General features: G+C 35.5%; 1 protein-coding gene across 1 annotated transcript; it reads left to right on the top strand.

Moving 5' to 3' along the window:
• The first annotated feature begins 1,501 nt into the window (after positions 1-1,501).
• LOC134650838 (ecdysone oxidase-like) lies at positions 1,502-6,806 on the top strand. The gene is made up of 3 exons (XM_063505770.1): positions 1,502-1,643; positions 3,701-3,834; positions 5,202-6,806. The coding sequence occupies exons 1-3, from the start codon at positions 1,535-1,537 to the stop codon at positions 6,804-6,806; spliced, it is 1,848 nt and encodes a 615-aa protein (XP_063361840.1). The 5' UTR covers positions 1,502-1,534.
• Positions 6,807-15,152: the final 8,346 nt, after the last annotated feature.

The following is a 15,152-nucleotide window of genomic DNA, read 5'->3' on the forward strand; positions in this document are numbered from 1 at the left end:
AAAGTCAATGTCATTATAGAACATACGTCTGATACTTGATCGTAAGAAGCGGAATTAAAGCGTTATTTTATGTAGGTACTAAGTTACTAATCACCTATTTAATTACACCAACGGGTCTACCGCGATATAGTTTCATTGTTTTTACCTTCAATTCCGAGGTTTCAACTGAGTTGCACCAGATGTGGTCACGGAAAGACTGACGTCCCAGCAAATGTCAACGGAGATATAAATAAAACAACACCGAACTACCCTAAATTAGTTTATAAAAATGTTCGGGGTAGACAAAAAACTTGCAGCTACCCGTTAAAGATTAATGTTTATTATTCACGGCACGACACGCAAAACTCAGTGTCCATACACTGGTCCGAAGAAAATATCCGCTGGTTTCAACTCAACATTTGAATTACGTATACACAACAAGTAGACAAAAATTTGTACTCGTCCTCTCTTTTGAAATTTTTAGGCTATTTTTAAAATTAAAAAAAAAATTAATCGCCTCTTCACGATCCGTGGATAATTGTGCCGCTCGGTGGAGAGGACTTTGGGTTTATGTAGCTCAATCCAGTAATTCATTCCTGTTGTCAGCAAGTGATCAGTTATTGCGGATTTGTTAACTATATCGCGGTAGACCCGTGTGTGTAATTAAATATGTGTACAAAACGCAAGAATTTAAAGTGTTATAAGTTACTAATCATCCATGAATTCTAAAATGCATACACATTATACCTAATATGCTAAATCCGGGTAACCTTAAACTTTAATCACTTGGCATTGGCGTATTTTAACTTCTGGCACGGCACCATTTGGTTCTCAAGAGCATAATTACGAGTGAATAAGTAGGAATAACACGTCGATCATGTTTTACTATGTTGCATTTACCTAATCGTTGTCTTTTAAGAACCATAAAATTTGAAATTTTATTGCTCTAAACAGTTCTAGTTTAAATTTCGTGTGTGCTATTTGTTAATATTTTTTAAGAATGGTGAGGGTTCTACGGTAAGTCAACTTAAGTAGGTACTTACAATAAAATATAATTAATAAATAAACTTCTAGAGCGCGTTTACATTATTATTTACAAAAGTAGCAATGTACTTATTACTGGTTTTATTTATAGACTTTCTATAAGTTACAATGAGTCGGGCTAAAAAGTATTAGTTTTGAAAGTATTTCTCGTTGTTTATTGATATAATATTTAGGTGTTTGTTCAAAGAAGTTTTTTTTTATTATATAGGGCTTTCTAATAAAAACTTGTCGATGACAAAGTGCTAAAGCATTGTCAGGAGAAACTATTTTAGATTTTTTTATTTATATAATAAACCCGTAAAAGTAATAATATAAATATAAACGAAAAAAACACCGTGTATATGCCCACCAACTTTAACCCATCTCTTTAAGCTTTTATATAAAATTCATTGTTAATAACAATAATTGTTAAAATAACTATTTATTTTAACAATGATTGTTAAGAATTCAATATCTTATATTAACCACTGAAAAAAAAACAAGCCGCTTACCTTTTTGTTTCAGCAATAACATGCATTACAACATGGCAGTAGTTCTTAAAATATTAGTCTTTGCTGCTATTGTTGTTGCCGTCAACTGCGAGATCAGCGAAGACTGGCCGCCAAATGCAATAGTTCATGGTAATACAATGTTTGACAAACACATATGTATAATTTTAGCAGTGATTTAGACGACACGACGCCGATTTCTGTCGAAGATACTCGTACTTTGTGTTAACCCCTCGTATGCGGCCTGTCAAATTTGATCATTGAAAAAGTGACCTGGACATTTAAAACAATAGATTTAAATTCTCACGCACGGATCCGTGTTTAAGCGTACGAAGGGTTAATGAGCTAGCCATAGGTTCATATTCATATTCAGTTATTTGTATTAATCATACATTGTCAGTGTTACAATTACGTACATATAGTAGACGTATGTGATTCAATTAAAATTGCTTTTTTTAAATTTATAAGTGATAAAATAGTACCATTCCGTTTGTTACTTTTAAAAGAAAAACAATTTTTATAACAACTAATAACCGCTACGCAACATGCCGGTCACATTAGTACGTCACGTTATTGAGTAAGGGGGTCAATTTTCAAATAGGCATTTTTTGCTGTCCCACGGCTAAAACTCGAAGTCCATAGGACTTAAAGACTAGATATGTATATGCTTTCATTCAGTGTATTATAAACTTTAAAAATAAAGTACAACTGTACCGTCAATATTATTTGTTTCTGACAAAATCGCATTTGAAGGTCCAAAAACGGCGAAATTTGCCGTTTTTCGCGTGTCCCAGTGGCGGCAATGCCCAATTAAAAAAAATCATAACTTTGGATGCAGGCAACGTATTATGAATAGCTTTATATTTTTATAAAGAGCATTTTCTAGAGAATTTATTTAGTCGTTTCGATAATTTAATGCGTTTTTTAATAAAACAAGAGAAGCCTTTTTATCGTTGTCCCACGCGGCACTTGTTTTGTTATGACTTAAAGATACCCCCCAAAATTTTCTTTGTCTATTGAATAACGATTAAATTAACTTTACGACGCAATAGTGCGGTTAGTTGGGCGTCTTTCACCATTAAGTATGCACGCGGAAACAGTTTTATTAATGTAATAATCTCTTTCGATATATTTTGGTACGACTACAATGACATTTGTATGGACGCTTCATATGTTGGTACACAGTCGAAATAAAAATGTGTATTTCATAATAATAGTTGCAAATATAGTGATAAAATATATAGTAAAGTAAATAAGTGAATCAGTTATATGGTGTAATAAATTTCGCCAAAAAATATTATTGGCGACATTTGTATGGCGACATTTGTACGGCTATTTTGACCGTACAGATGTCGATTGTGGCATACAAATGTCGACATAGTGCCATACAAATGTCGAAAAAGGCGTCATACAAATGTCCTCATGGTCTTAAAAATGCCACAAAATTAATAAATAGTGACATAAACATTTTGATACTGCCATACAATGTCGAAAAAATGCCATATACATGTCTAAAGCGCCTTAAAAATTGCTAAATAGTGCCATACAAATGTCGATCTTCAGACATCCATATCTAGCAAACTATAAAAAGTAGAGTGGTGCCTCGTACAGTATATTTTTTGTTGTTAAGAATCCTTCCTAAATCGATGATTATAAATCAAATTTTCCAAAAATTAAAAATTGCCATACAAATGTCGAAAAAACAGCCTCTTCAAAAATTGACCCAAGAATCGTTTCGAGCGACGAGAACGAATCTCTCATTTGGAACTTTTGTATTTTGTATTATTTAATGCAATTGGTCCCATTACTTAAGATATTTAATCCTCCAAAACAAACAGGGTCCGTTGAGACCATTAACAAAAAAAATCACCTAGTCTATTGAGCTTAGAATAAATTTAAAAGTGGAAAAATTACTGACTTGGGTGAGACTTGAACTCACGGCCTCTGTACTGGGTTCAAGTCTCACCCAAGACAGTAATTTTTTCCACTTTTAAAATTCTAAGCTTAATAGCATCGTTCGCAAACGTTTCTGCTTGTTAAAAATTAAAACCTAGTACTACTGTCTACTATCAAAGTACTTATTTGTATTATTAAGTCTAAAGTCAGTTAATATATTGTTCGCAATAGACTAAGATACAAGCGTTTTTTTAGATACACATGTAAACTGACTGCAAAGTGTATTTTTCCAGATTTCGAGCAATTTGACTTCATTATAATCGGTGCGGGATCGGCCGGCAGTGTGGTCGCAAACCGACTCAGCGAGGTGGAGCAATGGAAAATATTGCTCATCGAGGCTGGAGGTGACCCACCGGTGGAGAGCATTGTACGTTGTTTTTGACAAAAGAGGAAGAGATAGCTTTTTTCGTCTTGAACGTTGTAGGAATCATACGCACATGATGTATGTAAATAAATGGAAAAATACCACCTGAAAAGAATAAATAAATACACCTGTAAATACTTTACCTTAATAAGTTGACAAGTATACAGCCATCGTGTCAAGCACCGCATAAGAGCGGTTTCGCACTACGTCCGATCCGAATCCGATCCGAACCCGTGAAAATATGATCCGTTGTAGCCGTAGAACATTTCTATGGTAAGTTACGCACTATATCCGATCTCCGTCATCCGATTTCTTTCCGTCATTCTAGAATCTCCATTCCGGAGAAGATTTTTGACGGACCGAGGTAGCCTTAGTATTATTTGTATGAACGCTCGCGCACTGTGCTGCGTCCGAGTTAATAGCCGGAGAGCTAGCCACGGCAATAGGTATGCAATTTATAGAGCAACGAAATCCCTCTAGTTAGTATGCCATACTATCATTATTAATTAATCCGGGCGCCTGGCAGCTGTCTAGCGGTGGGTGAGGGAGTGGATGGGCAATAAAGTGGTTGTAAAATCAATTGAAGGTGTGCAATTTATAGAGCTCTGTGTTTGGTGTGATATAATAGCTAATTATGTATTTAATTCAAATATAACAATGCCAGGCGTTTTATTTGAGGGAAAAGTAGTGCCAGGTGATAAAAATCGATAAAAATACACAATTACTTGTGCGCCTGTAGGAAGATCACGAGCAAATTGCACCTGACTCACAATCTATGCGTAAAGCATTTGTGAGTACTTCCTGCAGGCGCACAAAGTGATTGTGTATTTTCATCACCTGGCACTACTTTTCCCCCAAATAAAACGCCTGGCATTGTTATATTTGAATTAAATACATAATTAGCTATTATATCACACCAAACACAGAGCTCTATAAATTGCACACCTTCAATTGATTTTACAACCACTTTGTTGCCCATCCACTCCCACACCCACCGCTAGACAGCTGCCAGGCGCCCGGATTAATTAATAATGATAGTATGGCATACTAACTAGGGGGATTTCGTTGCTCTATAAATTGCATACCTATTTACGTGGCTAGCTCTTAGACCATAAAGCCGAACTGCGTTAGAGCAGAGAGGCAGCGGGGCGGGCGGGGTATGCGGCTGGGTGACGTGAAGTTTAGAATATTTTTCACCCATATTTTCACGGGTTCGGATAGGACTAGTGCGTAAGCGAATATCCGAATTCAGTCCGAGTTAGACCCATATTTTGACGGGTTCGGATCGGATTCGGATCGGACGTAGTGCGAAACCGCTCTAAGTCTTAAAATAGTTCACGAAATTACAATTTTTGTATTTTTGTTTGCAGGTCCCTGCACTATATACCAAATTACTAAATACGGAATACGATTGGAACTATACTACAGTTAATACTGGAAAAACTAGTCAAGCCAATGTGAATGAGACAGTGCATTGGCCGCGAGCAAAAATGTTAGGGGGATGCAGCAGCATGAACGTGATGATCTATGTCAAAGGTAACGATGCTGACTTTCAAAGATGGTATGACCAAGGAAATAAGGAATGGCATCCAAAAATTGTTCGCGAATACTACAAGAAAGCTGAATCTTTCCAGAACATAAATGGATTGAAGAATCCTGCCGTTAAAAAGGCTTATGGACAAAATGGGCCTTTAGGCATAAATTATTTTAACAGTACATCTGAAGAGCTCACGCAAGGAATATTAGGTGCATGGGATGAAATTGGTTTTAAGGCAGTTGCAGATATTAATGAACGAAATGTATTGGGAGCCGGCCCTTATGGAGGGACAGCCGTAAACGGGCGAAGAGAAAGTACAGCAAAGGCCTATTTAAATCCAATACAGAACCGAGAAAATTTCAAATTATTAAAAAATACCTTGGTTACAAAAATAATGATAGACGAAACAACTTTAGAAGCTAAAGGAGTGAAGGTACAAATGAATGAAAAAGAAATTATTTTTTATGCAAAACATGAAGTTGTTTTGAGCGCTGGGGCAATTAATACACCTCAATTACTGATGTTGTCTGGTATTGGTCCTAGAAACCACTTGAAATCCAAGAGAATTACCAGTATTATAAATTCACCAGCTGTAGGTCAAAATCTCCAGGATCATATTTACATACCAATTACAATCTTCGGAAACCAACCTGGAGAAGAAGACTCGACAAATGAAGAGCTTCAGTATCAAACTTATCTAAAAAATAGCACTGGTTACTTAGCAACAAATACTATACAAAATGTACTTTCGCTTTATGGCCGTTCTAAAGATTCTAAATTTCCACAATTTCAAAACCTTGTAGGCGTATTTCCAAAAAAATCCGTAGAAGTAGAAACTTATTTTAAAAGTCTATACAAATCTGCGGTAGTTGATTCCATCGTCGAGAATAGTAAATATAACGCTCTTTATTTGTATCTTTTTCATAATTTGCATCCATATTCTAAGGGAAATATTTCTCTCAGTACAAGTGATCCAAAAGATGCCCCTCTTATATACGCTAACTATTTTGACGACCCAAGAGATTTGCAGGCTACATCTGAAGGTATTCGAATGTTGACCAAAATAGTTAAGACTACATATTTTACATCCATCAACGGCTTTTTGGGCAGACTAAAATGGCCGGCTTGTGATAGTTTCGATCTTGACAGTGAAGAGTATTGGAAGTGTATAGCTATTAATATGGTGTTGACTATTTATCATCCTGTAGGCACTGCCCGAATGGGTACTTCTCATAAAACTTCAGTAGTTGACAGTCGTCTTAAAGTATACGGTGTTAGCAAGCTTCGAGTAATAGATGCTAGTATAATGCCAACGTTAACAAGTGGTAATACTAATGGACCGACAATAATGATAGCTGAACGTGCAAGTGATTTAATAAAAGAGGACCATTTACCTAATACTCGTATATTAACCAATAGTAAACGACACAGGATTTAAAAAAGAATATTCTTCATCAAAACTATTTAACATTAACGTATTTCTATTGTACTGATTAAGGAGACAATATAAAGTGATTCTAACAACCAACACTATGTTTATTTAAAAATAAATTATCCATTAATTTTAATAAATAATGGTATTGTTAATTTTATCGACCAAGTTCATAAAATGCCCGATATATCAAAATTATACACCCGAAATATTACGATCGGTTCACACCCTCGATCCCAGTGTAAATTCGATTGCGATAAAAAATATCGGAATCCAATACGGGCCCTATGCCCGTAACCATTTACAGAGCCACACGTCAACGCCTCCGAGGTAAATACAGGAAATACGCCGTCAGTGCTGCCATCTATATTCATGAGTTCCTTTAACAGGGGACGACATACTCGTGCCAGGACGAGCCGGGAAACTGCAGATGATCAATTATCTTCATTTAGGTATGCGGCTGTGTTAGGAAACACTTGCTAGGTGTCCTTAGGGCATCAATGGTGTGAGGTCCCTGTTTAGATATCTGGAAAATGCACTGTCCAACTCTTCATATTTCATTCTCGTAAATAATTGAATAAACATAGAAGAACATAAGTTACCCTAATAAATATTATGAGGTAATCGAAACCATCGGATAGCGGATAACGGACTTGTTAGCTGTTTGTACTTTAAATGTGAAATAATACTCGTATGTGTGCATGTAATTAGTTTATGAATGTATTTTGACTACAACTCTTTTTTTAACCACGTCGGTGGCAACCAAGCATACGGCCCGCCTGATGGTAAACAGTCACCGTAGCCGATCAAAAATAGCTTTTATTTATGTTATGATGTACTCATTTTGTACACAAATTAAATTTATACCTTTATGTTTGTAGATAATATTGATGTCGGCGGCCGATCGTAAGATCAGGCATATCGTGAAATTCCTAGGCATACCGTGAAACGTGAAAATCTTTGACCCGTTCCCTGAGTCGACGGACCCCCGCTACGCGGGGCTCCTATTTCTGGGCAGTTTGCCCTTCGGGCATCTAAAGCAACCTAACGAACCTATCCTACATCCTACCTATATATTGGCTTAATGTCACTATCGTCAAAACATTACACAGGAACATTACGATCTGCCTGATCGGACGATCGGCCGCCGACATTGACATTGAAGAGTTTGCTTAGTAGTTCATGGTAAAAATTTGTGAGTCAAATAGCAAGAACCAGTTTATCAACTACATAATTATTATGGAAATCAATTAATTCGTAATATTTTTGCTTCATGTTAGTTTTCATTGCAGTCATTTTACTCTAACACGTAGACAATGGACAAAATAAAGATATCTACATAAAGGAATACTTGGTACAGAAAGTTCGCTTTTATTATCTGAGCAGACCGTGTACCTATGTATATTTCCATGATCAGAGCGGGTGCTGGCGACTAGATTTCTCGAGCAAACCAGTGTACTTAGAGATCTGTAATGGTGCTATATTGTACAGACGAGTCTAATTTCACTAATTTTAGTTTCGCAGACAACACAACTCGCAGTTGGTCTCTTTGGCATAGTAACGTTTAGCAAAATTCCAGTATGCCAATTAAGTAGTCGTTTTTTAAATTAGTGAGAGTGGGCAAAAAATGAAAACGTCTGCGAATACTGCGATATAGGTACTACTAAACTTTGTCCGCCACATCTTACCTAGGTATCCATAAAAACATTAAAATGAAATTGCAGGACTTAAGCTTATTGGTTATATTAATGGGCAATTAAAAAAAGCTGTGGCTATAGGACCAGTATTAACTTGTTCGTGATATACGAGCATGTATATATACATATAAAATTTTTCGCCCTCTTTTATAATTTTATGACTTTCCTCCAGTCTTACAGTATACAGTGCTATACTTGTCTAAGGTACTTCATCAGTTCTCAACTACTCAAATATTAACTGGAAGAAATCCCTTAAAGGGATAAGTTTACCTTTGCACCTACTGCCTATCCTGTGCCATATTTGTGTTTTTGTTTTGGTACCATAAATACGAGAGATACCATACATACAAAAGATAAGAAAAGTAAGCAAGTTTTAACAGAAACCAAAAGCAAAACAAAGGCTGTTGGTACAGTTAGTAACAGAAGCTCCTTAAGCGATGTAAGTTTTAGGTATAATCTGGACAAAGGCTGTTTTCGAGCTGGTACATTGTTGTTGCAGCGAACCAAAAGTCAGCGATTTAGTGCAAAAGCTTGTGTAACATTTTCGATAATCACTAAGACAGAAAGATTCGAGATTCGATTCGAAGAGGGTAATAGAACGGGTTCAATCAAACCACATTTGCAATACTAACGTTACTACCAATTGGAATCTTATTGACTTAGTTATCGCACAAACCGGGTAAGTGCGAGTCGGACTCGCGCACAAAGGGTTCTACCATTAGGGTAATTCTTATTCTTATGCATTTTTTGTGTAACACGTAAAAATAGCATGTATTTTTGTGAAAATATGTAAACTCTATATCAATATACTTAGCAATTTACCTCTAGTTTTAGGTCAACATAAATGTATTGTCCTAAGAGTATTAGAAATATATAAAAAAAAATTACAAATGCGAAATGTCACGGGCCGTGTAGTGTGACTTCCCCACATTTTGTGATATTTGATTTTTTTTTTAAATATGAAGTGATTTTACAATAGTTTATATCAAATATAAAACACTAATCCTTGTTCTACAACACTGTTTAAAAATTGTATGGATTTATAACGATTTTATATAATTTTAAACAACATACATTTTGTGATTAGTTTTCGCGTCACCACCGCGCGTGTTAATATAAACATGCGGTACTCGATAGAAAATTATGTTTACTACTGGCAGCCCTATTAAAGTTTTTTTAGAACAGCAACACTGTGTTGTTATCAGGTTTACAAATGGCTGCAGGGAGAAGTTTTGTCCAAAATTATTTATTTGTGTTCATTTGAAAAAATGGTCAACCTTAACGCATCACCGCCGTGTTAGAGTTTTAAAAGTAAGTTGCAGTTTCACGTTATTGTTTGTAACATAAGATATACCTCATACATTGCAGATTAAGCTAATTATTTAACATTTGCAAAATCAAAGGAAATTTTTATGTAATATTGAACATGTTCCAAATTATCACGACCACCACGGACTTTTGAGTCCACGTTCGTGACATATAGACACGTGGTCGTGTCATTCTTAATTCGTTTGATTAATTTAGAGGCACGTGCACTTTTCAGTAATGCATTTTTATTAGCTACAGATCATTTGCTATTATTGCCCGACTGCCAAAGCAAAAAAAAATATTTTCACTTGTATGTATGTATAATGTGTATCGAATTCTTTGTCACGCTCTACAGCCTTTATAGTTTGACGGATTTCGACGTCTGAGCTGTCATTAGGTTTGTCGTAGTCATAGGAGTGACTTAGGCTATGTTAAAATAACTATATAAATCAAAATAGCCGAGTTGGCCACCAAAATGCCGAAATGTCACGACTGAGGGACACTTTGTCACAACCTTGTTTATGTACTCATTTTATTTACCTTTCCCGAAGGTATTAAGCTTGACCGTATGAATCAAAAAATTGCTTTTTGTATGTACTTTTGATATATACAGCGTATATTTTTAATATTACCTCAAATTTTAACCAGACGCAGACGTAGGCGTTCGTGCTATGAACCAATATTGCAAGAAAAAAACTCGTTAACTATTCATTTATTTCCCATACAAAATAATTCAGCACGCAATGTATCGCTACTTTGCCTTACTGGCCTGACGTCACAACTGATAACTGAACTTTTAACTGCTGTCAATAATAGCCGACATTGAGTTTGGTATAAGTTTGTAAACGTAATTACCGTACTATTTGCCTCGCTGCCTGTAAAGCTATGGCTCGCCGTCCACTTCGTCCAGTTTCGCCATAAATTAAAATCATTTCGGCTAGTTACTGAGAACTAATATATTGATGGTCTTGGAATTGTGTGCGGAAGTTATCGACACCGATTTACAATAGTTAATTAAGTAACAAAAAAAGGTCGAACCTTTTTTTGCTTGATTAAAGCATGAAACTTGGCACAGTTGTTCCTTATATCAAAATAAGCCGATTAAGATCGGTAGCCCGAGGGAGCCCCCGCTTAAGCCCGAGAGGGGGGGGGGGTCTAGTAGCGCCCCGCCCGGCTTCATTCTAAAAATTCTAACAGGCCCCGTTTAGCTAATAGGTCATATTTGGTATCAATTTCGGATAAATCAATAACGTAGAATTCATTTCTGGTATAAAAAATTGCAATTTGTTGAAAAAAATAATAAAAAAAAACACAAAAAATCTAATTTTTCAAGTGTAATTTTTGTTTTTTATTTATTGTCAAAATTAAACTGCTTGGTTTTTCTACATACAAAAAATATGACGATAAAGACTATTTAATGTAGATTTTAAAAACATAACTTTTACTTACCTTTATGAAAAAGAAATTGCATTAAAAAAACATATATCGTCCCGCGCCGGTGAATATCTTGTTACCGACATAGGCATCGATATAGACAACATCCGAAGTACACACTCTGGAGACCGACTAAATGTGTTGTTTATTATTGTAGATCATATATTAAAGATAGAAAGCCGTACATAATATTTTATTAGAAAAAAAATGTGTCGTTCAGTGAAAAAAGGGACCTTGGAAAAATTTATCATAGAGCCTTTCTTTTGTATAGAAGCATAGTTAATTTCAACCACTCCATGGACTCCATGGTCCCTGTTCTCAATGAATAAGAAGTAAACTGTAAGTATTATTTAATCTACTTACTTATTACATTATAGAATAATTTGCCAGTAACTGGCCGCTTTAATAACTAGCCGCTCTAAACTAAAAATGAATTCTATTCACCTATAAACAGAATTCATTTTAGTATAAGGTTCCAAAACTGGCCAGCTTTCAATAACTGGCCACTGGCTACCTAAAATGAATTTTTGGTTTTGGGTGGCCAGTTACTAAAAGTGGCCAGTTACTGGCGAATTACCCTACCACACTTTAATTTTGCGTCTTGTGTCGTAATAGAGTTCCTTCCCCAGACACATAAATGCGTACATTTCATCATTCATGTAGTTGCATCGCGTTTTTTATTCCGGTTTACATTTACTTCTGGTCAGTTTCAACCATATTCTGACCAAAGCAGGTGTCAGACCAGTGTGGAACCCGTCGTCTGCTTCTTGCTTCCATTCCCAAGAAGTCTGACGGACTGAGCAAGTTTGACGACGAACTAACGTCTGAACCTAAACATCAACCCCTTGGTACACTGCGCGTAATAGGGCATTTATATGGCTCCCTTTTGTTAGAAGTAGGTATACATTATGGAATTTAATAATAAAATAATTTAGCAGTGACTTAATCTCATAGAACAGGTATAACATTATACAACTCTTCATTTCAATATCCCGGTATAACTTGCCTTCTTCAATATTGCACTTATTACCGATCATATAATAACATTTTAGTATTTTAGGGGAATGCTTTTAGCCACTGCTATTGCTCCATCTTGTAAGAGCTTGAATCCTTGTAGTGGTTTGGTTGAACTCTGAACAGATTCCATGCTTCGAATTCACTTTTTCTCCCCTTTCCACTGAATGCTCGAAACAGGGGTAAGACTTCCGCTCTTTTAGGGTAAATAAAAGATAGTTTACTTAGCTTATAGAATAGATAATTTTATTAGCTTAAAATATAATTCCCTGACCTGGATGCAATGGTGTGTCATGTGATATAATTGTGTTTTCCACTGTGTCAACGTGAGCCCACAATTCATGTAGTTGGGGAAATATTCGTACGCATGAATCTAGTCTAGCTGCTATGACTACGTTCGTGTCTACTGTGCGTATCAATACCTTGCAATGACTGTTTTACAGCATCTGCAACTAGGGCCATCATATTAAATGAATCGGACTTTTCATGGTTCTTGGAGTATTCGGAATCTCACGAGGAACATTACTTGTGACATGTTTCTCTACACAATTTCGCGATGGCATAAATAAGGACTTTTAACTCTTCGAAGTTTTGTCAACACAGTGTCTCAAAATGATTTACCTAGTGGTAAAGAAATGAGTTTCACTAAAAGATCAGTGGTTATAAGTGAAGCTTACCGTCATGGTAAATTAAACTCTAATTTATTTCTATCGGGCCCTGAAAAACCAGGAGTCGTACTCGTATTCCAAGCATTCTCTCGATCGACCTTGTAATACTGTAAGCTTAATAAGACTTGTGATGTGGGTACTACATGATATATATCATATATATTTGATACATACACTCAAAACATCCATAGGTAATTCAGGAACAAGTATTCACGATAAACAGACAAATAAATGCCTTCTAGAATTTGAACCCGGGTTCCCCATTTAATATAAGGTGTATAAAAGTGAGATCTAAGCATGGACCCTTTTTAGCCTGGCCGATACAAGGATTCAAGCTCCTACAGGATGGAGCAATAGCAGTAAATAAATAGCATTCGCCAAAACTTTATTATACCTTTATATGATGATAGGTGAAATAACCTTGTAAAGCAAAGTAAAGTGATACTTACAGATAAAGCCGTTGCTAAAAATGCCCGAAATAATTATTTACATGAATCGACTACTGAAATAGAAGCAGCCTTATCAGGATAGGATTATATGTTTGGGGTCAGACTTTAGTTCCTCTTTAAACTTGCTCAGTCCATCTTCTTGGGAATGAAAGCAAGGAGCAGACGACTGTTTCCAAACTGTTCTGACAACCCTGCTGTGGCCAGAATATGGTTGAAACTGACATATATACGTGAATGACGAAATGTACCCATTCATGTGTCGGGGGAAGGAACTGTATTAATACACAAGACGCAAAATTAAAGTGTGGTATAATGTAATAAGCAAGTATATTAAAGAATACTTACAGTTTACTTCTTATTAATTGAGAACAGGGACCATGGAGTCCATGGAGTGGTTGGCACTAACTAAATACGAGTATGCTTCTATACAAACACGAGGCTGGCTGTGTAAATTTTTTTAAGGTCCCTTTTTCACTGAACGACACATTAAAAAAAATTGTACGCTTTTCTATCTTTATAATAGAATCTACAACAATAAACAATACATTTAATCGGTCTCCAGAGTGTGCACTTCGGATGTTGTCTATATCGATGCCGATGTCGGTAAAAAGATATTCACCGGCGCGAGACGATATAAGTTTTTTTTATGCAATTTCCTTTTAATAAAGGTTAGTAAAAGTTATGTTTTTAAAATCTGCATTAAATAGGCTTTATTGTCATATTTTTTGTATGTAGAAAAACCAAGCAGTTTAATTTTGACAATAAATAAAAAACAAAAATTACACTTGAAAAATTAGATTTTTTGTGTTTTTTTATTATTTTTTTCAACAAATTGCAATTTTTTATACCAGAAATGAATTCTACGTTATTTATTTATCCGAAATTGATACCAAATATGACCTATTAGCTAAACGGGGCCTGTTAGAATTTTTAGAATGAAGCCGGGCGGGGCGCTACTTGACCCCCCCCCCCTCTAGGGCTTAAGCGGGGGCTCCCTCGGGCTACCGATCTTAATCGGCTTATTTTGATATAAGGAACAACTGTGCCAAGTTTCATGCTTTAATCAAGCAAAAAAAGGTCATTTCACTTAACACCCTCACTACAAGACAATCTAGGTACGTAAAAACAAATTATTTTCTTTTTTGTGCTTAATAGCATCATATCTTACCAGCCAGTAAACAGTAATGCGTAGTCTGTCGAGTTTGCTGAAATTAGTTATCTTTAGGTTGGTAGTTTGTATTAATACTTTACTTTAATTTTGAATGAAGTGAATACTCCTTGAACAAACTTTTTATTCAAGTAGGTAGCTATTTCTGTGGTAGGGTAGGTATCGGGTTGAAGTGTGGCATTGACGTTGACTTGTCAACCGATTGTTGATTATTTACTATCTTCTTTACAGTGCTTAGTAATTTAAAATAATGCTAATTTAATAGTAGAATCATTGGTTTCATAGCAATTTCACAAGAATTAAAAATGTAGTATGAGATGAAACATTATGCGATTTGTTCGTTGCAAGACAACGTTGTAATAAAATGGTAAGTATTGTCATGATTGTTTCCTAAAAAGAATTCTTTGCCTTTAATTTGGCTAGTTAATATTATTAACATAAAAAAATGTTTAAACGCAATAAGGATTAGGTTTTGGCTGCCAAGCAGTCTCAATGTAGGAAATACGTAACGATAATAACTAAATAATACTAGATCCTTTTCTTCCATGTGTCAAATAAGTGTACGCAATACATTGCTGCTCGATAAATTTTCAAAAATTCATTACGCTTTAGTG

Source organism: Cydia amplana, chromosome 9 (assembly GCF_948474715.1).
Source record: "Cydia amplana chromosome 9, ilCydAmpl1.1, whole genome shotgun sequence".
Lineage (NCBI taxonomy): Eukaryota > Metazoa > Arthropoda > Insecta > Lepidoptera > Tortricidae > Cydia > Cydia amplana.

What these genes read in the sequence shown, in the direction of transcription:
- LOC134650838 (XM_063505770.1), top strand. Translation starts at nt 1,535, where the DNA reads ATGCATTACAACATGGCAGTAGTTCTTAAAATATTAGTCTTTGCTGCT. An exon ending in GCCAAATGCAATAGTTCATG is followed by an intron (nt 1,644 to 3,700) that starts GTAATACAATGT and finishes GTATTTTTCCAG; the next exon opens with ATTTCGAGCAATTTGACTTC. An exon ending in ACCCACCGGTGGAGAGCATT is followed by an intron (nt 3,835 to 5,201) that starts GTACGTTGTTTT and finishes TTTTGTTTGCAG; the next exon opens with GTCCCTGCACTATATACCAA.